The sequence below is a fragment of the Anarhichas minor genome, unplaced genomic scaffold, assembly GCF_050575085.1.
Source record: "Anarhichas minor isolate MPS153535 unplaced genomic scaffold, ASM5057508v1 ptg000002l, whole genome shotgun sequence".
Classification (NCBI taxonomy): Eukaryota; Metazoa; Chordata; class Actinopteri; order Perciformes; family Anarhichadidae; genus Anarhichas; species Anarhichas minor.
The window spans coordinates 9,342,867-9,366,334 of record NW_027466448.1 but is presented as its reverse complement, the minus strand read 5'-3'; the positions used below and the strand labels follow the sequence as shown (position 1 = coordinate 9,366,334).

The window sequence follows — 23,468 nt, the reverse complement described above, 5'->3', positions numbered from 1 at the left end:
TTATAGTGCATTGATCATAAATCTCCCTGAGTGAATGAATAACTGGCCTTGAGGAGACTCCTGGGACCTTAACGATGAAGGGTCATCTTAGATCTATATCTCTTGTTTATCTATATGAGCTATTTTGCCATGCAGTTTTACAGTAATTTCTGCTCATGTTGGAAAGGCAAGGTTTTGTGCTGTAAGACACATAGATAGATAGATAGATAGATAGATAGATAGATAGATAGATAGATAGATAGATAGATAGATAGATAGATAGATAGATAGATATGGATATTATCTCCATGAAAGTTATATCAACTTTCAGATTCCTTAAAACTAATTTCTGCTGGTGAGCCTCGATGGTGATTATGAAGCTTCTGATTAGATTACTGGGAAGAAACTCATGACATAAATGAGGGAAAATACAGACTATTTTGTGTGCAATGTTAAAGATAACTGGAAAACATGCATCCCCGTATCGTAACACCGTGTACAAATATCCCCATTCTGCTTAAATGAACAACTCTCCGGCGCTCTTTCCTCTCTCTCTGTGTCCCCGCCCACAATAATAACATGTACGTCCGGAGAGGATACCGTGTCCATCCTGTTGAAGATACGTGGCTTGAATTTATGCAGACTGACTTCATTCACTGGATGCACAGAGAGAACGGGGAAAAAAGCTGTGAAGGTAAGGGTGCCACGTGGTATGTGGACCCAGCCAATCAGGAGTAAGTGCGCATTGCGATCCTGTGCAGAGGGCTTGTTTTATTAAAGGGTTGGTAGTGATCAATGAGCGAGTGGAGCTGTCCACGGTGCTGAAGTTAGTTCACAATGGACTGACTTCCAGCTCCGCGAACAGCAACACATTCATAAGTCCTATTCAAAAACACTACATATGACTATATGTTCATAATATGACACTACATGTATACATTTTAAACTCGTCCCCTGCAACTTTGCAGTTGTTTCGATTCTTTATTGTTGTTTGCTGGTCTCGTGGGTGAGACAACTTAACGACTCCAATGCAACTGAAGCGAGGAAAGCCGTGTGAGCAGACTGCGCAGCTCTAACCATAATCCCCTTACAAATAGACAAAAACATAACTCCAATATAGCCTAACAGTCCTAGACTAAATGTGTTGCTGCTGCATACGCCAGGACGTGTGGATGATTGGGTTTCATCCTTTGGTTTATGCCTCCACAGCTGCTCAATCTCGGGTAGTTGGCTGTATTTCCTCGGGGTGATATAACTCTTCTACTCCATTAATAACGAAGCCACCAGCGGTCACATCAGTCTGTTGCTGCAGACACGAGCCCTGGCCATGTAGGTGCAACAGGCCTGCACGATCACATGGTCAGCGGCCCACGAGCTGAATGGAGTCGGCACCGTGTAAATCAGCGGTGACAGCGAGCTACGTGTGTTTCCTATGAAGTCAATAAATGGGAAATCAGTCAGGAATTTATGATTAGCCTTGGCCTGGCTGATAGCTATTGTGTGAGATAAATCACACCTGTGGCACATATCTCACAATGCAGAGTTGTGTGCACAAGGTGATATTTAATAGCAGTACAAATTAGACACACACCTTTTATATATTTTCAATTTACACTTTTGAGACTCTCTTCTTTCACTCTCCTTTTGGCTGCAGTTTCAGAAAAGTAAAAAAAAAAAAATACAAGTTCAGATCTCTCTAAAGGTGTAACAGTGCAGGTATGATCTTAAAAATCACAAAGCAATAATACTGTTGATCCTGATTAAATAAGGCTGGGCTTCACATCTCATGGTTGCAACCTTTTCATGACGTCGAGGCAGTTGTTTTGGTCCCCCCCTGCCCAATCGGAGGCTCCGCTCACATTCTACCGGAGCCGAAATGGGTCTATTCATGCAGCGGTCCTGTCCTCCCGTAAGTACCATAACGCCCTTCGTCGGGTGCTCTGTGGTACCCGGCTGCTGCTTTAAACGGCAGCACTGACATGGAAACCCCATTGCAGCTGCAGAACGATTCCTTTCTAGAGCAGCAGTTCAAGCACTGTAAGTACCAGCACTACTGCGGGCGGGAGGATCGGATCGGCAAGCAGCACGACCAAAGCTGCACCTGCAATAGCTGCACCTGTGATGCGAGAAAAAGCCTCATCTTTCGCGGGACGTCGCCGACCACTGTGGGAACTTTAAGGACACCTTCAGAAACGTCTTCGAGGCAAGGTTGCCAGTACAGCGTCTGTGAGTTCACACCCTCAAGTCATGGTAGCTCATCCAGGCATCATCATCCTCACCATCAGCAGCAGCATTGCCGAGATCGGCAGCGGGGCAGCCTGGGCAGCAGCCACAAAGACAGTAACTCCTACAATGAAATAGCCATGAGCAGCTGCAGATACAACGGCGGCGTAATGCGGCCGCTGAGCAACTTGAGCTCGTCCCGCAGAAACATACACGAGTTCGATTCCGAGTCACAGCCTTTGCAGCCCATCTCAGCCGCAGATGCGTCGGACACTTTAGTATCCAAGCCGGAGAATAATTCCACCACACTGATGCCTTACGCATCGGGAGACGGAGCGGGAGGCTGCGGCCACAGCGGCGGTAAATCGGGGAAAAAGAAGAACCAGAACATTGGGGAAAAGCTCGGGCACAGGAGGGCCTTGTTTGAGAAAAGGAAGCGGCTCAGCGACTATGCTTTAATCTTTGGGATGTTTGGGATCGTTGTTATGGTTATAGAGACTGAACTCTCATGGGGAGCTTATGGAAAGGTACGTATTTACACAAAGCCCACGCCGTTGATTTAGTTGCATGTGACTGACAGAGGTCATTCAAAAAACTTGTGCTCAAGGTGTTGTAGAATATCAGTCACTTTAAATAAGTAGGCTCACTGCAAAGTGTCCCACATGCAGGCCAAAAGGCCCACTGCTGTCCAACCACCCAATAGTGCAAACATATATCATATGTCAGAATTTGTTGCAAATAATAGGGTTGGTTTACCACCACCAGAATGTGATTTAATGTCATGATGTTTGTTGTTTAGCTATAGTGTTGTTGCTCTTTTCCAGGAGTCCCTCTATTCTTTAGCTCTAAAATGCCTGATAAGCCTTTCTACAATCATTCTCCTGGGGCTGATTATCATACACCATGCAAGAGAGATCCAGGTAATGTTGTAACACTTTTCTTATTCTTTAACTGTTGGTGTTGAAGGGTCAGCAGCAGTCTGCTTTAACAGTAGATGTCTCATCGCATTTAGTACATGCTCAATTTAACGTTCAATTAACGCCTTTACAACTTTATAGGATGCCACAAATTGGTGTGGTACTGAACATGTTTAGCAGAATATTTGTGTTTTCAGATTAGAAAAGATGATTTTTATTGACTTGCCAAAATCTACCAAATCAAATAACTTATTGTGAAAGTAACTGAAGTATTACGTTTGAGTTTCTATGCAGTGTGGGACAGTGTAATTACTCAATGAAGTCATATTTACTCTTCATCATAGTATTCTTCATTCCCCAGCAAAAATGTCTAATGTTTGTTCCATGACTTTAAACGACAGAACATCTATTCAGTCCTGTGATTGCATTAATGACTATAGACTGTAGACTGATCATCATCTTTTGAAGCCACATTAAAAGTTCATTACACATTTTGATAAGATTTACGGACTCCTCACAGGGCTCAGTGGATGAGTGTAGATTGTCAGCCTCTCCTGAGATGTTCCAACACGTGGAGCGTTTTATGACCTTGCCTCGGATTGTTACATTACTCACAGTTCTCCCTTCTCTTCAGCACTTGTGTCTTTGTTGTACAGCCACAAAATGAATGTTTCTTTTTTTTATTAAATCAGCTTAAAAGAGAAGACTTCACTTGAAAAGAAGCATAACTCATCATGTTTAATCTTAATGAATGAAATATTGCGATGTTGTTGTTTTTTTCAATGCCTTTAGCTGAATAGTTTGAGCTGATCCAGCTGTTTTCATCTGCTCTTATTCAAGATGTAGAATATGTTTTAGTAGAACCAAAAACATTTGGACTAAACATGAGGTTGCTTTTGCATTCATAGTATTGGCTACAGTATATTCATCAGCCTTGTTGGTATATTTAGTGTTTACAAGTCCCCGGGGAGTATCAGTCATTGAAATAGCCCAACAGTAAAATGTTTCGCCCCCTTCAGATGCCTCATTGTAAACCTTTCTTTATGAGGGATGATAGAAATGCACAGACATCATTACCATATTTCAATGCATAACAAAAGTGTTTTAATTTCCCTGGCGGACAGTTCCCAGTTGCTCTTTATAAATTAGAGAGCATGTAAGTTAACATGAGTATCATGTTCATTCTTCCACACCTTTTACTTAATCCTGTGTAAATTATTCAATTCCTAAACTGATCTTTTTAACCTCTTGATTGTCTTGATGTTAAATTATATATTGATTTAGTTTCTTTCAAACGGGACTTTTTCATCACAGCAGGTTTCCATTAGAGTGAGTTTCATAAGCAACTGTTGTGCATGTATTCTGACTGTTGTGATGCAGCAGCACATCTGGATTGGTAAATATGCTGACGATGGCAGTTTTCAAAAGATTGAAGCCTCGGTTTTACACATTAAAATGGCTGTGAAGCAATATTCTTTCTTTCACTACAGGCAATTTTTTCATTTTAGCTCAAAAACAAGCTTTTCTTCTGTTAATTGTCAGGAGCTGCACATTTAGCCCACACGAAGGCTGTTTCAAACTTCTTTGATCCAGACTTCTCTGACAGTCACGTCGATATCGAAAACATTTTTCACCCTAGATAACCTTCTCTCTTCCCGATAAAGATGTTTCCCTTCTTGCTGACCTAGAAAACTTTATTAAAGCAATTGTTTGCCCCAGAGTGGATTACTGCAATGCACTTTTCATCACATAACCCCTCTCCACAATGATTTATATACAATTTATTCAAACGTAAACGCCTGAACACCTAATTCATCAAGTCCTTTTTGGAACAAACCATCAGCCAGTTCCTGGAACCTGACTCTGTCTTTTATTTGAAACCAGTTCCTAGTGTTTGCTTTAACTTCCACCACACCAGCTGCTCCTTTGCTACCCTGCCTGAGGGGATTTTGTGCCTATTGTTGCTTGTATGCCTATTTCATTACTTGGTTACCACAGACTGACATGTGTGCTTGCACAAACACACATGCACACACACAAACACACACACACATTTATAAAAAATCGATCTTGCTAATGACACACACACGCACACACAGTTGCTCTGGATGGTGTGTTTGCCCTGGATTTTCTCTGTGCTTTATTTCATTTGCATCTGATAAAAATGAATTATTTCAGCTCTCTTTCTTACTTCATTTTCAAACTTGTAGTGTTCCCATCCAACCGACGCTGACTCAAGTCACCTTTACTTTTGTTGTTTTTGTTTATTTACTCTCGATGAGCAGAATGTGTTTTGGGATATTAGTAGAGTGCTATTTCTAAAGTGCACTTTTCCATGAAATTAATTTTGCTCCTGCAGTGAAGTAGACTATGCGTGCACACCCGTGTGTACTCGCAGGTGCCTGTCGGATGTAGTTAGAAGCGTAAGTCAGGATGATGAAATATTTCCTCACCACTTCTAACCCCTTAAAAGTAATTTGCTTGTCAGACTCAGTAAAGACTGTGCCCTCTCATTTTTATCGGGTACAAAAACAAGAAGTTTTTCCTCAGAGTGACTGAAAACTCAAAAGGTCAGGTCAGGCGGTGTAGATGTTTGACTCCAACTGTCGTTTGAATTGTTTCTGGTTAAATCTGCTGCACTGCAATGGCAGTGATGGTGACCTACTGAGCCAAGTGTATCAACAGAGAGAAACAGTGTGTCCATGTCCAGCTAAATGTCCTTAGACTTGTACCCCCATCTACAGTTCGGATACGTAGCATTAATGTTTAATCCTCTTTTAAACACATTGATGTTGTTCAGCTTTATCGTGTACTTCTTCAGATGTTATCAGCCTGATTCAGCCCCAATGATGTCTTTTGTTAACCGCTGGCGATCCGCCGGAGGACTTGTAAGACTTTTTAGTTGAGTTTGCTGCGTTGGCAGGCAGCGACTTACTGTACGGTGTGAGTGGAAATGGAGGTTAGAGTCTGTAGCTGCTTCATGACTTTGATTTGTCTTTGTCAAAGTCTGATATGCGCTACGAGCCGCGAGTATATTCCTGCTCTCGCTGCTAAGATGGTTGATGAGTTCACCTAATTCCCAAACAGACAGAAACTGACATTTTGAAAGTTTTCTCTTCTTCTCACATCAAAGGCATCGCTTGCCGAGAGGCGTTTGTGTTGAGGCCACTGCTGCGTCGATGTACCTTGTGATGACAGTTCTGCTGAGTTTTCTTAAACTAATGCAAGATGCTTTTGCGTCTGTTCTGTCTTTGATGTGTATTTTTTTTGTGATAAAAGTCAGCGCTGATGTTTCACAATTGCACAGTATTACATTTTACAATCTGCAGGAAAGATAAAACAGCAACACATCGCCAAAACTCTGCCAGTGGAGTCAAACTTGGCCATGCTTGTAAGACTGCCCCTGGGTGGTGTGTCTGTGTCAGAGATATGGTCTAACAGCAGGAGACGCTTTGCATGTCTCACAGTGAAATCTGTCCTCTACCTGAGACTCCAGACTGGAGTCAGATAACCACCACTGGTGACCTCAATGTTTTCACTGAACATACCGGCTTTCAAGGGCAGAGACGCTCAGCCTCCCAATGAGTTGAGAATCCTGAAAATGATTTATTGATGGCGTTTAAATTTTCTTCTGCATTTTATTTTAAACAGGTAGATGTTTTTAGGTTATCAATGCATTTGGCTCCAGCAGCTATAATAAATAAATATTTATATGAGCTTTTACTTTGGCTCAGAGTTGCTTTACTTTGCTTGAAGAGAAGAATGTGAATACAAATGTGAGACTTAATTTCAGAAACAAAAGCAAACTGAATCAGCAACAGCTTCGGATTTACTCAGCAAAGTGGCCTTTTAGTGGCTCACTTTGATATCATAAATAAAGCATTGCATTAATGTCTAACCTCGCAACCTAATTCACTAATGAGATTGAGCGATTTCATCCTCAGTGACAAGATATATGTTCCCATCTCTACATTACACAGATTAAATATTGAGCCGGACTCCATTAGTTATATTGAGCGTCGTGAAACCAGTAACCAACCCAGCTTAGCATCGCAGGTGAACTCCTCCGAGACTACACCGTGTAGACGCAGGACAGCGGCAGGCGGAGAATGATCCCAGGACATATTCAGCTGTATTGTCTCTCGACCCGACATGAATGAAACTTCCCCATGATGAGCGAGGGGCCTGCACTCTGAGCGATTAGACTGTATTTGGTGTCCATCAGAAAACAAGCTGAGAGAAGCTTGATTTGCCCTCAAATCGTCCTCGTGGTCGCTGTATCAGCTGTTTGTTCTCTGAGATGTGTTGCACAATGCAGTAACTTAATGTATGTGTACTTTATTGTCACTGTGAGGATGCCATTTTTGGAAAAGAGATGGCATTTTGGCCAGGGTTAAGGTTAGAAGGTTTAGATAACAAACATACATTGTTTCCAAATTCCTTTATGAAGGTATCTGGCTGTAGATAGCTTTGATTTTCCCAGGTTGTGATTAATTCTTCTCTCTCTCAGTTTGGTGTGAGGGACATTGTTTCTGGAAAGAAATGTTGCCGTTGATTTTTCTTCGAGCCATGATAGTCGGGCTGTCGTTAGGTCAGTCCTCCACTTTGGTCCAGATGGAAAGCTCCATGAAACTTTGTGCAGATATTGTGATTCTCCAGAGGGTGAAGCCTATCGACTTTGGTGACCCCCTGACTTTTACTGTAGGGTCCTCATGAGGTTGACATTTATGGTTTTGAGTAAAATGTTGAAACTATTGGATGGATTGCAATGCCCTTTGGTACAGACATTCATGTCTCCGTCAGGATGAAGTATAATAAACTTCGGTGATCCCTTCAGTTTTAATCTGATGCCATTGTCAACTCAAAATTTGAATTTGTCCAATACTTACGATACAAATACAAAACAAATGGCATCCCCATCAGGCTCTGCTGTACTTTATTTGTTGTGCTAACTAGCAAATGTTAGCATGCTTACACACTAAACTAGGATGTTGAACATGGTAAACATTACACCTGCTACACACCAGTGGTGGCGTAAAGGTGAGATAAGCGTGCATGTGACCGGAGGGTTGTCGGTCCAACCTCCCAGTCCGGTGGGAAAAGTGAAAAGCAGACATGACTCTCTCTTATAACCACCACTGAGCTTCCCTTGAGCAAGGCCCTTAACCGTAAACTGACTCACCGGATGTAGACTATGGGTATAAGCCTGCCATTAGCCGCCTATTTCAGCCGGCATCGTCCTCTCCTCATATCCTATGTTTAACGCTACCCAACGTGATTGTGATTGGTTTAAATTAATACAAACGAGCCAGAGCATTTCTTTTCATAGCCGATTGATAACGTGTGGACCCAGACCTTTCTCTAGCGCTGACACAGCGCTTTTGGAGATGGGTCTGGCTATGCGAGACTCTCTTAACCCCAACTGCTCAGTGGAGCTGCTTAGTGGCCAGCAGACTGGTTGTACTGGACATCTTCCAGGTGAGACTGTGTAACTGTTTGAATGTGATCAGGGCATTCCTGAGAAAGAGAGCATTGCTTTCAGTGAAACTGAGATAGTGAACTGGAAAAACCACCAGCATGTTAGCTTTTTTCCTTGTGCGCATGTTAGCATATTGATGAGTTATTCCAAAATATGGGCAAATTCTGAGACCATTCCCCTTTTGAAGAACATGGATCTTTTCTTCTCTATTTTCCCCCTCCTTGTTGTATTCTCGGTACACATGATTGCTTGATTTATATTGTATGTACAGAAAATATTTTCAAAAACAGAGAACTACTTGACCAACACAAATTAGACTCATTTGGACTCTTTGAGCCTCTGGTTTTGGGGTTGTGATGCTTTAAAACGCATGTGCCATAGTGCTGATTGCCAGACTGCAGTCTTCTTTGCTTTCATTCTTTAAAGACACGTCTTGACTGTAATTAAGTGAGTTCACATTTAAAATCCATTTACTCGCTGTGTTTGAATTATTTGTCAGCCTCCTGTAACTAATTTAGTGTCCTGTTTCATCAACTGTCTGGTTTTAGGCCTGACTCTCACAGTCTTCCTCCGTATTTTGACATGATTTAAAACACCCATCGTAGTTTCCTCCACCTCTCTGTCATAGCTGTTGGTTCTGCTGCTTGCATGGAATATTTGATGCTCTGAGGTAAAGGGCCCTTGAGTATTGTATTTCAGGTCAGCCATTACCATAATTGCTTTTACCCACCAAGTAGGCTTTCCTTATGCAACCTGCGTGTAAATGTTTAATTACATTGTTTTGAGGTAACAAACTTTGTAACTGCCTTTGACAGGGTCGGTTTGTTGTTTAAAATGTAAAATAAAACGCTGCTTGTGCTGTGTCCAAACAATAGATTTGGCTGCTTTCAGAGCTCTAACTCTGTAAGTAAGACACCGCAGCAGAGTGGAGTCACAGCTTGTGTTTCCATGTCTACATTACACTCACTTGGAAAGCGAACAAGACGAGCTGCGGTTAGAGTTACACACTTCTCGGACAGATGTCAGTTTGTTAAAAGAGCTTGGTGTTGCTCATTTGATATGAACAACTGCCACTGAAAATTTAATTTGTCTGTTTTCTGTGTTTGGGGGAAACTTTGATTGTCGCCTTTAAATAACGATAAATGAGCAGCAGAGGCTTTGTGGGTCAGTTGTACCGTTTGTTCGGGGACTTGTATTAGCTGCAGCTTGTCCTCTCTTTCGTTGTAATGTGCCGGCTTGTTGACAGTTGATATTTCTTGCACAGTGGCTGTTGGACATATAATTGGATCCGAAGCTGTAATAACGTGCTGTGTTTGCTGTTGTGGGTTCAGTGAAGGTTTTTGTGTTCAAGCAAAGCAGGCGGCTGAGCTGTAGCGTCAGAGCGCCTTTGACGCTGTCAAGCTGGAGTATGTGGAGCATTCATGTATGTCTGTGAGAAAAGTTTCAGTGTTACGTTATTGCCTTTGATGTGCTTTCTTTGTCCTTGAACATGTTGTATAGCGCCTTTTATTTCAATGTGAAAAATATGACTTTGTCAGCACTTCAATTTTACGTTACATATCACTGATAAATGTAAAATCTAGGTCACTGATCCCATTAGCCCTCCAGGATTGGAACAGTTTTTACTTCTATAATGGGAATGTCCAAATTAAACTAAATGGAGGGTATGTGGCAAGATGCCGAGTTGTGATGTGTGCTTCTAGTGTGTGTGTGTGTGTGTGTGTGTGTGTGTGGTTGTGTGTGTCCATATCTACTGTGTTTGAAAACCGACATATTGATGCCACTAGAAACTAGGCGGAAAAAAGCCCTGATACAGAGGCATGTTGTTGATTGTTGTTGATGGTCTAATGTTATGCACCACCTGCCATGACAAATTCCTTGTATGTTACATACATTGGCAATAAACGGTTCTGATTCTGATGATTGCTGTCCTCTGCATGTGGCAAAACGTACCTTTACGATCCATGTCGCACAAAAAAAGGCTTGTTTTACTGTAAATGCTGCAAGAAAAGGATGACGTTAAATATAAATGTGGGCCATGAAAAAGTTGAAACATTTATTTTAACCATTATAAACCTATTCTTTACCATTTATTCGTGGAGGAACTGAAAATCCAAACTGTACACTTTGAATATTAAGGTAGAGCGAAGCTGAAAGACAAACTTACCTAAACTGTAAGCAAAAACATTGCACTGTGTATATTTCCATTTGTAATCCTGAGAATTACTGGACATAGTATAATTAGTGACTAAGCATATTAAGTAGGTGTCCGACAAAATGTAATCGTGTGCAGTTTTTCTTTTCTCCCCTTTAGAGAAGCTTCTGCTCTCATGGCAAGAACAGCCGCCAGGAAACCTCGCTTGTATTTGCTGACGGCAGCATTTTGCGAAATATCTATTGCCAGTTGTGAAGGCCTGTACACAAGCAGACGACCTTGAGGTGATTGAGTAGATAGAGCAGGAACAGCTGTGAGGGAATATCAGTATGGCGTGTCAAAAAGAGGAATTATTGGAGAAATGTAGGGGGAGCTAATACAATCTGATAGCATTTAATCTGCAACCCAAACCTGCAAATATAAAACTTGAGAGAGTGTATATACGTCTGTAAGCATGACCGGGGATGGCTGTGAGTGAGCTGGCGATGGCGGTCATGGGCTCAGCCGTTAGTTCAGGGTGAATACACCGAGCAGTGAATCTTCTGGCCGAAGATAACTGTAGATTGGAGTGAAAGCGTTGAGGAGGAGGGAGGGGAGGAACAAGAGGAGGGAGCAGCAGCAGCAGAGGTGACCAAGTGAGGAAGCGATGACGGAGGACAGGGTGGAGAAGAGTGATGAGGGCTGTTGAAATCCACCCACACTGAACTCCCCAGTGGAACAGCCTACCTTCTGGTCGGGGTGGCCAGGCGATCAGAAGCTAACGCTAATGTGGAAGCGGCAGATGTTCTCATCAGTATAACGCTTTAAAGTTGAGAATGCAAGCTGTTAATGTAACGCTTATTCTTAAAATCCTTTTATATTCAAAGGAGTCTGAAAGCAGAAAGAGAAACCGCATCATTTTTGGACTATTTGGGCTATCTTACTGTAAATCACATATTGATTGCATTCTTTCCATTTGCTGTAGAGTTTTAGATGCCTGAGCCCAATGTGAGGTCTTCAAATGCCCCATGTACCCAAAGATATTTACTTTACAGCGATATGTATGACAAAGAAAAGCAGCAAATCGTCTCTTTTGAGAAGCTGGGACCAAAGGATATTTGGCATGTTTTCACTATTTTTGCTTGAAAATTTGAATTGACTAATTGTTTTAGCTCTAACTTTCTACCCTTCAGACAGCCGTTGCATTCCATCCATTTCACATTCATTTGGAAATCATCCTTGAAAATGCTTGAACCTTGAGATAGGTTAACGCAGGGGCTTTTGTATTAAACATAAATGAATAGCGTCAAATGGCTAGCCGTGAAAACATATAAAACACCATGTTTGTTTTTGTATTGTGTTTAAAATCTAAGTCATGATATTTCAGTGTTGCAACCTTTTTCAGATATCTCAGTGCCTATCTGAAGGCCATTTTGCCCTTGAAAGAGTGTAGCATCGTCCCTTTATCATATCACTTATTTATTATTTTCTTTCTTCCTCCAATTAAAGCACAGTGAATTTTACACAAAATAATGTTTTGTATGTCATTCGTCTTAAATAGGCGACAACGTGGGGAAAGAAACTGCAATGGTCTTTAGAAAATGTGACAAAATAATATGATTTAATGACTCAAGGCTATTTGTGACTTATTGTTTAATGGGGTTTAATGATTTCCTGTAGCTTGCTTTGTCAGCATGATGGAAATGTTACCCTCCATTGGCCTCACTGTGCCCTTTCCTTGCAGTTATTTATGGTGGACAACGCGGCTGATGACTGGAGGATAGCCATGACATATGAGCGCATATTCTTCATCTGCCTGGAGATCCTGGTGTGCGCCATCCACCCCATCCCAGGGAACTACACCTTTACCTGGACAGCACGCCTGGCCTACTCCTACGTGCCATCCAAGATGGATGCAGATGTGGACATCATCCTGTCCATCCCCATGTTCCTGCGGCTGTACCTCATCGCTCGTGTCATGCTGCTGCACAGCAAGCTCTTCACGGACGCCTCGTCACGCAGCATCGGTGCGCTCAACAAGATTAACTTTAACACACGATTTGTGATGAAGACCCTCATGACCATCTGTCCCGGCACCGTGCTGCTGGTCTTCACCATCTCGCTGTGGATCATCGCAGCGTGGACTGTGAGAGCTTGCGAGAGGTGCCTGGATCCGTTTCTCACGCTATGCAGCACTGCTCAGCATGAAACATAGATAAGGCATAAAAATAGAAAACATACACACACTTCATTGCTCACTCAGGGTCTGAACTTGAAGATTAAATGATTTACAAGAAAAGATTAAAGCTCTGCAGTATTCAGACACATTTTTTTCATATGTACAGTTCTACATTGATTTGTTTTAGGTTTTTTAAATGAGAAAACGTCATAAAGTGAAGCTGGACTGCATCGGGTGCATGAAGGTCAGTCAACCTATTGCATTTATCATTTATTACAGGTACCATGACAACCAGGACATAACCAGCAACTTTCTAGGAGCCATGTGGTTGATTTCAATCACGTTTCTTACCATTGGATATGGGGATATGGTTCCGAACACATACTGTGGGAAAGGAGTCTGCCTCCTGACTGGCATTATGGTGAGAAAGGCAGACTGAGTGCTCCAGTGTAGTTTTTGTTCTTTTTACCAGTCAATATTTTCTGATATTGACAGAAAGCCTTGATATTTTTTCTGAAAATAACTAACATGCTTCTACTGTTTCATGGCTGGAAATAAATTGTAAGTTACATTTCTGTGCTTGTTGTTTCTTGTTGTGTCACAGGGCGCTGGCTGCACTGCCTTGGTGGTGGCTGTGGTGGCAAAGAAACTGGAGTTAACCAAAGCTGAAAAACATGTCCACAATTTTATGATGGACACCCAGCTAACAAAAAGAGTAAGTGAAAGCTCCCAAATTCGGTTATTTTTGACATCAAAGGTATTTCCCCTTTCTACATTCTTGACTCAAGTGCTACCCTTTTTTTTTTTTTTTTTTGCACGTCAGGTGAAAAACACAGCTGCGAATGTTCTCAGGGAGACGTGGCTCATCTATAAGAACACCAAACTGGTGAGGAAGATGGACCACGCCAGAGTCAGGAAGCACCAGAGGAAATTTCTCCAAGCCATTCACCAGTAGGTACCCCGCTCTCAACCCCTGACCTCGCCACTCATGTCCGTCTAATGCCTTTTATCCCGCAGTGTATTCACTTGGTGTACCGATGCAACACCAACCTGAAATCTGACTTGTTTGACACCTGTAGCAAAAATATGTATTTGTATTGTTGAAGAATCTTGTACTTGTTTCACCTGACTTGACTAACTTTAACTTTGCCGATGTGATAATGTTGATTGATTCTGCAGCATAAAGAGTGGCAAAATATGCGAGAAAACTACATTTATGTAAATAGTATTCACTGATACACTAGAGGCTCTTTTAAGCCATTTCTATCAAAATTATTGTGAACTGGCATTTTCCTCTGAATGACATTTGGGGAAACTTCCCAGAAGCTTGTTGGTATATTATGTAAATAGTCGGTTCTCAGTTTTACAGAATTATTCCAGAAACTCATTTTACTTGAAATATTCTGAAGTTACAGAATTGACAGCAGTATGATATTGATCTCTCTCTCACCTTTTGCCGTCAGATTGACTCTGGTGTTTGTTTCGCTGTAAATCAGATGTCGGGCTGACACTTGGGTTTCTGCTTGTCTTGCCTGTCAGCTAGTCTTTTAGTGGGTCCCCGAGGACCCCCGAAGTGCTATCTAAGTATTGATTTTAGCCTCACCTCTCGCTCTTGGTTTTTCTTCAACCTACAGTGCTTAGAAGCACATCCAGGTTGTGGCTTCTTGCAATTACTGCTTTATTAGAATAAGTCACTAGATGAGCAGGGATTTTGTTAAAATGTAGCGTTATGCTCAAGTAAAATGTCCCCTGTTTGTATGTTTGTTTGCTTTCTGTGGTTTTATGTACATATATGAGTCTTTGTGGTGTGCAACTTTGATTTGCTCATTAATCTTACATTTATGTTTCAAAGACATCAGGGTTTTTAATTACAAGGGCATAGAGGTAGAGAAATACACAAACTCTCTGCTGCTGCTGCTGCAACCCACATCCAGATTTTTGTGTCATGGTTGCTTTGTCGAGTCATTATGTCCTTGCTGTGTTATTCATCCGATTTGCAGCGGTGATGACAGCGTCTCATGTCCACCTCCTGTTCTCTAGAACAGCCTAATAATGGAAATCCCTCTGAGCTAAAGCTAAATCTATAGAGAACCAGATTCAGTGGGGAAAAAGTCACGTCCAGCACCGTGTGCAAGGACAACTACTCAGCATGGTGTCAACATCCTACCGTCACACCTTTATCCTCTATCTGTTTACTTCATGAGGTACTGTGTTCACAGGCCTTATCTTTGAGAGTTTTAAGTATCGCTTGTAGGTGAGATGAATATAGGACAGGAAGCGGCCTGACAGCCAGCAGACCGCTCAAGTGGAGAGTTGGAAAGGTCCTACAGCCATCATTGACCCGTGTTGAGGCGATAGCAAACATCAAATCAGATATCATTGTTCCCGTTTCCTCTGGTCAAAGCTGTGAAAGACTTTCTCAGAAGTCTTCAATCACTGTAAAGGATGTGTGGTGTAAACAGTTGTGGCCGTAGACGCTTGGAGGCACTGTCTGCGTTGGTGAATGTTTACAGGAAAGTTTGTTTTGATTGACTTCTGATAACCAGGACTCGTGTGGAAAAAAGGGATTAGACTAGGAGAGCAAGCAAAGCTGCAGCTAGCGTAAACAGTCCAAACACAGAGAGATAACACTTCCTGGTTGCAGGAATAAATAAGTCAAGAAAGAATTGTTGCTGCTGTTCAGAGGTGAGGTGACAGCGTAGAGATGAGGGTTCCCAGCAGCAAGATTTGAGCAAACAGATTTTGCCGTCTGAATATGTTTATCTGATGTTGTAATAATTCATTTGTCTACTTCATGTTTCCTTTTTTTCCTGTTTGTGTCGACACAATGCAATAGAGCTCGAAAGTAAGTCTTCGCCTCACATGTAGATACAGACCTGTTGTGTGCATGCTAAAGAGAGCTTGTCCTTGAACCCAATAATGTGACTAAAAAATTACACTCCTTCATTTGATAAGTGAAATTCATGCCATGAAAAAATGTGGTAGTTTGCAATGATTGAATGGTTTCACATGACACAATCATAATGTTGCCAGATTATTTCATTTAAACTGCTACAAAGGTTTTTATTAGATGTCTGTTCAACTGAATAGCATGACAATTTGATCAAATACACATTAGTCTCACATTTTTCCTTCAATCTTCAGCATTTTGCAAACAAACAGCTTTAAATAACCAGCAAAAACACCTTTTCAACTCTTATTAGTTAGTAGACCCATGCTGCACTTTCTAAACACACCCACAGATGAATATTAAGTGAATTTCAATTATCGGTGATGGAGGGTGTTTTTCTTTCCATTTCTGCATGGATGTGATGAGAATTTGATCTTTAATCAGAAAGCCACTGATTAAACTCCAATCAACTGTGCTTTCACGTACCGAAGGATGACGACTAGAGCTCCACAGGAGACAGACCTGCAGTAACACAAGTATATGATTTACCGTAGCCCTCAAGTCATGTTAAACATGCTCATGCAGATCAGGGCTCAGGGTCATCTTTCGGCGTGTGGAACCATTGTTACGCCTGTTGCTACTTTTGCAGCCACATTTTCCTCCTTTTCTCTGTTGGATGACACAGTAGCAAAGACGCTGCAATGGTGTTATCATGGCTGGTAAACAGCATAATAACACAGACATACGGCTGTCATGCATTTCTGCACTAAGAAGAAATAGCAGAGTAAGCTGTAGAGACAGTTTTATCACCCCTGAGTTTATTTGGATGGTGCGGGCTATCACACTACAGGCATGATGTTGCACGCATGCAACCAATTGTCTTACTGGATGTAATGTTTTAGGCCATTGCAGCTGTGCAGTCAGACCATCCCCTTTGGGAGCTGTCTCTTTCCATCTACAAGGTTGAAGTGGGAATCGTAGCAAGAGGCAGGACAGTGAGTGCCGGTTAGCTCAGAGATGAGAGGATTGGAGACACGGGAACTTGACCCGAGAGGAAGGTCAGGGTAAAGTCTCCGAGCAATCCCGTTTGAGCCCGAGGGGCTGCGACTGTGACCGACGGCATGAAGCCGTCAGCGGGGACAGGAAAAAGAATGACGAGCTGCAGAATGGTCACCCTCGCCATTGCACTGAAGAGAAATTAGCATTTCGTTCCACAATGAGGTGAAGGGAGGTCATGACAAAGACAGCAAGTTGAGAGGGTAACAAATATGGTGCAGCACTAACTGAGATTGCCTTAACTGATTTAGTGGGGTATTAAAAAGCTTAGCGTAGCCGTTTTCCGTTGATGAATAGCAAGCAGATTTAGAGTGGCCATTGAAAAGGAGAAATGCCCGTGAGGAGTGATTGACTGAGGGAAGGAGACACATAGAATATAAAAGACAGGGCACGTGAGCTTCCTTATCCTGACCTCAAGCTGCCCTGTGCTTTGACCCCATCTCAAAGCTGTTGGTCATCCAACTGTGAAATGTGTAATTTTTTAGGTCTTACATCAACTGCAAAGTCATTTAACATGAAATACAGTACCTATTAACTTCCATCATTTTAGATGCCCCCGTTTTTCTTTCATATGAATACAAGAATAATAAAAGTGCAATAGTTTTCTATTCTGTTCTTGTCTTTTGAGTCTGCTTTGTATGAAGCATTTCGGTCCTCGGTTATCAGGACACCGTCCCTTGCCTGTAGTTTCCTTTAGTGACTCCCGTGGCACCCTCTGTTGGTCTAACCTGTCATCTTCACTGCACATCTGCCTGTCTTCAGGAAACAGAGAAGTGATCCGGCATTGCATGAGAATGGGTGCATCTCAGCTAATTAGCAGACTTAAATCCCTTCTCGATATTCATTACTGTTTGCCTTCGATTCACACACAACCTTGTAATCACCTCAAACTGCATTCATGTCTCAGTCAGTTAAAGGTGGTTTTTATTTATTTTTTTGTATCCGGAATGTTTGCAGACTTGCCAACGAGATGCTATTCTGTGTATTCTGCCAAGTTTAATTTAGCATGCGTGGGTGATTCTGGAAAAAGATACCTCTTTAATATCTTGAAACCACGTGTGGTCGACACTCCACAATACTGCATAGTTGCTGTTTTTGAGCCCCCTGAGACGATGAGTAGAACAGGCTTTAGAAGCCTAATTAAACAGGAGATGTGAATTATTTAAGCATGTTGTATGAAGGAGGCAAGTTCATTTTTGCAGACTTTACAAGTAAGATTTTGGGCCATAAGTTTATTGTCACTGGAAAAAATGATGACTTTATTAAAACAAGCCATGTTTAATTTTCTAGTCATGATTCAAGATGAACAGGATTCCTTCAAGTGGCAAATTGTGAAGGCATACGTTTTCTCAATTCTGATGCAACGATTATTTTTTTGTTTGTATTGGAAGTCTCAAAAGGAAAACGGTCCACATATGTGCAGATTGCTGCTTTCCAAAGATGAAACTTGAGTCTCTATGTTCACATAAAACAATGTTTGATATATGTGGCTTTTTGAGTGACTAAATCATTCATATACTCAAACAGAGAAAAGTTGGTTGAACCAGAAGGAGAACTTGTAGCCGTTTGTGGTGTTTTATAATCTGACACATCAAGAAGCTAAAGGACGTGAGTGGCATGAGTCCGCCTCGTTCCTTTATTATGGTTGATGTGTTGGTTGTGTTGGTTGGGTGCTGGTATCATTCTCCTCAGTGGCAGCTCTCCCACCCGCTGTGGTCTCTTCTCCACGTGCATGCAACTCAACCAAACAGACTGACCCCTGCATTCTCTACACACACCCTGTGCATGTCCTAGGAGTGTTCTCCGTGTGTATGCCTTGTGTGTGCACAAATTTAATGACAAAATTCTGATAGCGTTAATTTATTGGGTTCTGAATGGTCTTGTGTTCAGATTGAGAAGTGTTAAAATGGAGCAACGCAAGCTGAATGACCAAGCAAACTCACTAGTGGACCTTGCTAAGGTAAGCTAGACTTACAGTCTACTGCTGCATTGTACATTAGGACACACAGCTACCCTGATAAGTTTCTTTCCTTTGTGTGATTGAATTCAATGCATGCTATAGTTCACTCGCTGAATTAGTTGTGTTTTCTGATATGATCAAAGTCTACAGGTGTCAAATAAACAGACAGGCTGTTCACAGGGTGATTAAAGATACATCTGTGTGATGCTGCTGGTTGTCTGCACTCACCTGAGATTCTGATTTGGGTTTGAAATAATAACTTCATTTTATTTCACAGCGTTAATTGCTATCCCCAGGACACTTTCTCTGCAAAATTACTGAACGAGAGTGACAAAGACCCCTTTGTGTCTGTGGCGTTTTGTATTCTCTGATGTTTGCCTCCAGATGCACGAAAGAGAAGCTGACAAACCTTAGGGAAAGACCAGGCAGCTCGCCAGCCTGACACAGCAGAATCAGTAACCTGGGAAGGGAGACACACTGTGATCTGATGATTCAGCCAGAATTAAAGGCAGAGAGGATAGAAAGGCAGAGAGCTTTGACATTCAAACGTACAGCACAGTCAAACTGCATCCAGGCCAGCGTGTCATGAAAGGTATTAGCCTAGTTAATATTGCCCAAGCACTTGTGCTGTAAAAACGGCAGCGAGAGTCGGGATGTGACATTGGATATAAGGTGGCTAAAAGCCAGTGCCACTCAGCTGGATCTGTAATCGTTGCTGTAAGAGTCTGTTGCCATAAGAGGGCAGAGTAGCTTCAGTCTCCTCGTGCTCTCAGTGGAAAAAACGAAATAGAGCTGAACATATCATTGGCAGCTGCATCGCCACTGCAGTGCAATGTGAAATCCCTCAGATCACAATGTATCCCCTTATAACTCATTATCTCTTCTATCTAATATAGAATGTGGCTTTTCATTTTATGTGACTCGAGTGATGCACTGTTTGGGTGAATGATTTTTCTTTCCACAGCATTTTCTTCACTTTGTCTTTCGGGCTGAATTAAATGTCCTCATTGTCCTCAAATTGCTAAATTGCTTACTCAAGCTGTTTGAAACAATCTCTGCCACTTTCCTCTCTCTCTCTTTCTCTTGTCCAGAAATGGGTCGATGGTGTCAATTTTGTGGTTTCACTATGCAGTTAAAGTGGCTCCATAATAATGGCATATATTCTTGCGCCATCAGTTTCATCCTCTATTGATTATATTGGTTCCCTAATGGTTTACTGGGCCTCTTTTCTTGGTCTATAGCATTTCACAACATCACTTTTTAATTAGTTCTTGTTACACTTCATGATTTACAGATGAGGCCCAGACTTGGGTCAGATCAGCTCCACATGTAATCAACGTCTTAATCAAAGGAATGATTGCATGTGGAAAAGACAATACATCAGAATATGTTAGTGTCTGGTTAGCATTACACAAACTGTTTAAATGTCAAATTGCATTTATGAGCCACTGATTAAATCTACGCATGACAACAAGTCAGGATCAGATTAGTGTTTATGTAAGTAACACAGTGAAACCCTTGTCTCCACCAGCCGTCAGGTTGAGCGGTGTCAGTGCTTCTTTAGTTCTCACTAATTCAAATAAACAACCTATCCATACCCCCCCCCCCCCTCAAATCAGAAGAGGATAAGGTAAGTGATAGATGGCAACGCCTCCAGGCTGCCAGGGATTATTAGTCCTCTGCTGAATAATACCTCAGTAACCGCCCTCCAGCAGCATCATCACCACACCACATCTGAAATGTGACATGGATTTATTTAGTGTGCTGTTGACTATTCTTGAAAACTGAACCTCGGAAATTAAAAAGCAGCAACTAAAGGTACATTTAGAGGTCCGTGAGCCGATGGTTGATGGATCAGAAGAGCAGGAAAGCATCATGCAAACTCCGCAAACACCTTTCCTGTCTCCTCAAGGTCTCAGGCTAATGTAATCATGGTCTGCATGGAAACATGAATTCTTGTAAACTGGTCATATAAAATCGACCCCTCTCAGCCAGCTTTTAAGGGAAAGTTGTAACATAACAGGACGTTCGACTGACCTTTTTTAATGTGGAATTTACTCTCCTCTCGCTGGGAAATTGCAGCCAATAAAATGGATAACTCTGTGATAGCATCAAAATAAAAGCATTTAACTTGTAGAATTGGATTTGTCAGTTTGAACTGCTTTTCATGCCGATATTTCCATAACCATTCCATTTGGCATTTTATGTTAGATGCTGAGATTATAGGACAGGTTCACATTTCTTTCAACTTTGCCCTAAAACAATACAAAATGCACCGTCTTTGTTCTGCGCAAAAAAATGCATTTAAAAGTTCATTGAAAACTAATATGAGGCTTCAGCAATCTGAGTCAGTCACGTCAAGCAGGTGTCTTCCAACGTTACTCTGTTCTTCGTACAAAATTCCCTCTTTGTTCCTCTCTTTCCACCATAGCTCAGTAAGAAAACACTGTCCATTGAAGCACTAAAAGGAAACTAAGAAGACCGTAACTTTAGAGGATACCCCGTTGACTTGTCTACTTCAAACTGCTGAAGCCTCATATTGGCTTCGACCGAACTTCAAAATGACTGTTGAATCAACGAAGTCAATGAACGCTTTCAATGTACATATGAGCAGGTGAATATTGTATTTCCAGACAAACTGGAAAAATCGTGAATCTATCCTTTAATTGTTTTTATGTAAGACAATAACAGTTGTTCTATTCATGTTTTTTTATTTAAAGTCTGAACTGAATGTGTTGAAAGTGAATCTCTCAATATGAAGCTCACAGTCTTCCACTTGATCTCTTTTTCAGAATGAACTCTTTCAACTGTATAGTTATTGACGTATTAAAGAAGCCTGTGTTTCTTTTCTATATATTATCCTGCTTGTTAATAATGGATACATATAGTATTTCTAGGTTGTCCATCACAAAAAAAAAACACCAATTTGGAAAAGGATCATGTTAAGTGTGTTCCCTCTCCTCTCTTCCAGACTCAGAACATCATGTATGACATGATATCGGACTTAAATGAGAGAGGAGAGGACATGGAGAAGAGGATTGCCCTGCTGGAGACAAAGCTGGAGACTCTACTGAGTAACTTGCAGGCTCTGCCGGGACTCATCAGCCAGGTCATCAGCCAGCAGCACAGGGACTTCCTGGAGGTGCAGCTCCAGCCTTATGACAAACACAGCCCCGAGCGCTCACAGCCAGTGTCCCGACGAAGGTCGTCTTCCACAGCACCGCCCACCTCCTCCGAGAGCAGCTAGAGTCCAAGGGGAATGCCTCCACTGAGGACTTTTGCCATCATATGGCCAAGTTGCATTTATCGTAAAGCCTTATGGTTTCAATGAGTATTATCCAAATTCTGATGACAGAATCCAAGATACTGGGGACAATGCATTTTAATGGATAACTTCATGCTGTTGTTTGTTTTTTATTACCTCAAAAGATGATGTTATCCTTGCTCTGGTGACATGACCACAAATAATGGCTCTTCCCTCAGTAAAAGGCCTATCGATGGGGGTACGATATGAACTCTACTCCATCTCTATGCAGAGATAGCCAGTTTTAGGTGGCAAGGTTACCATGTGTGAAACTATTGCACTAAAATAGTGCTTCTCACAGACTTTGTGCTTCCGCTGGCTTGATTCAGTCGCCGTTTTCCTCAATGCAAACTGAGAAATCACTGAGAAATCAGTCAGGAAGCATGACAGTGATTTTGGGGAAATGTGCTGTGTTTGATGGACTGGAGTGAACTGAGAGCAGATAGCAGATGAAAATCGCTCCTGCACACTGTCACTCAGAGATAACTTAAGAAAGCTTGAAATGAGGGGGGAAAAAAGCATATATCTTTTAGGTTAGAAACAGCATCAACTATAGCGGTTTTCTTTTGCAGAGTGCCCCTGTAGAATGACTATTTTTGGGGCGACATTGCAAACAATTTAATCCTCTCGTCAAAATGAATGCATCAAAATCTGTACTTGCACTTACTTTTTAATCAATGCACTTCAATGCTGACTGACATATGATATAAAGATGCGTTGCTCATTAAAAAGAAGAACATTTGAGATGTTTGGGCATGGGTTTATTATTGTCAATTCTCAAGTTGTGGCTAGTGTTGAATCAAGTCAAAGCCCTTTTTTGTTCTCCACAAAGAAGCATTAACTTAGACCTGTAGCGGTCTACAGAAATGTATTGAGTGATCACAAACTCAGTAATTATCCAATTACCCCTTGTCTTGCTGTGTCTCACCTCCTGTCCTTTCTTCCTGTGCTATTTATGCTTGCTGTTACCCCAGCAGAGCAACAACAGATGCTGAACAACAACTCGCTGAAACCGTATCTACCTTTTAAAAAGAAAATGCCTATTTTTATATATTTTGATGAGGACAAGCACACCCCGTACAACTAAACAAACACTAGTGTATGAAGTGACAGATTCAGCATATCTAGCACATGGTTTAATATTTCTTGGACTGGAGTTAAGATACATAAAGTTGTTTCTTAGGTTCTTTCCTGAATTTGATTATAGACTATTTAGAAATGGCATTATTCTTCAGATTGCATTTATTTTTTACAGCAAAGGCTTTAGATGACACTGTTGGCTGAGCTGGAAGAGCAATGTTCAAGAGCTGGTGGATCTACCTACAGTGGGTGGCATTTATTAGGTTT

The 23,468-nt window shown here is 41.7% G+C and overlaps 1 protein-coding gene across 1 annotated transcript; it reads left to right on the top strand.

The window, feature by feature from the left end:
• Positions 1-1,958: 1,958 nt before the first annotated feature.
• Positions 1,959-22,064, top strand: kcnn2 (potassium calcium-activated channel subfamily N member 2). The gene is made up of 8 exons (XM_076104099.1): positions 1,959-2,729; positions 3,027-3,122; positions 12,477-12,895; positions 13,191-13,332; positions 13,516-13,626; positions 13,735-13,862; positions 18,748-18,817; positions 21,789-22,064. Exons 1-8 carry the CDS (start codon positions 1,959-1,961, stop codon positions 22,062-22,064), a joined length of 2,013 nt encoding a protein of 670 aa, XP_075960214.1.
• The last annotated feature ends 1,404 nt before the right edge of the window (positions 22,065-23,468 follow it).

Bases quoted from the DNA above. Each gene is read 5' to 3' on its own strand.
- kcnn2 (XM_076104099.1), top strand. From the start codon at position 1,959: ATGGAAACCCCATTGCAGCTGCAGAACGATTCCTTTCTAGAGCAGCAG. The intron at 2,730-3,026 runs GTACGTATTTAC...GCTCTTTTCCAG, and splicing joins CATGGGGAGCTTATGGAAAG to GAGTCCCTCTATTCTTTAGC. The intron at 13,863-18,747 runs GTAGGTACCCCG...TCTTGTGTTCAG, and splicing joins TTTCTCCAAGCCATTCACCA to ATTGAGAAGTGTTAAAATGG.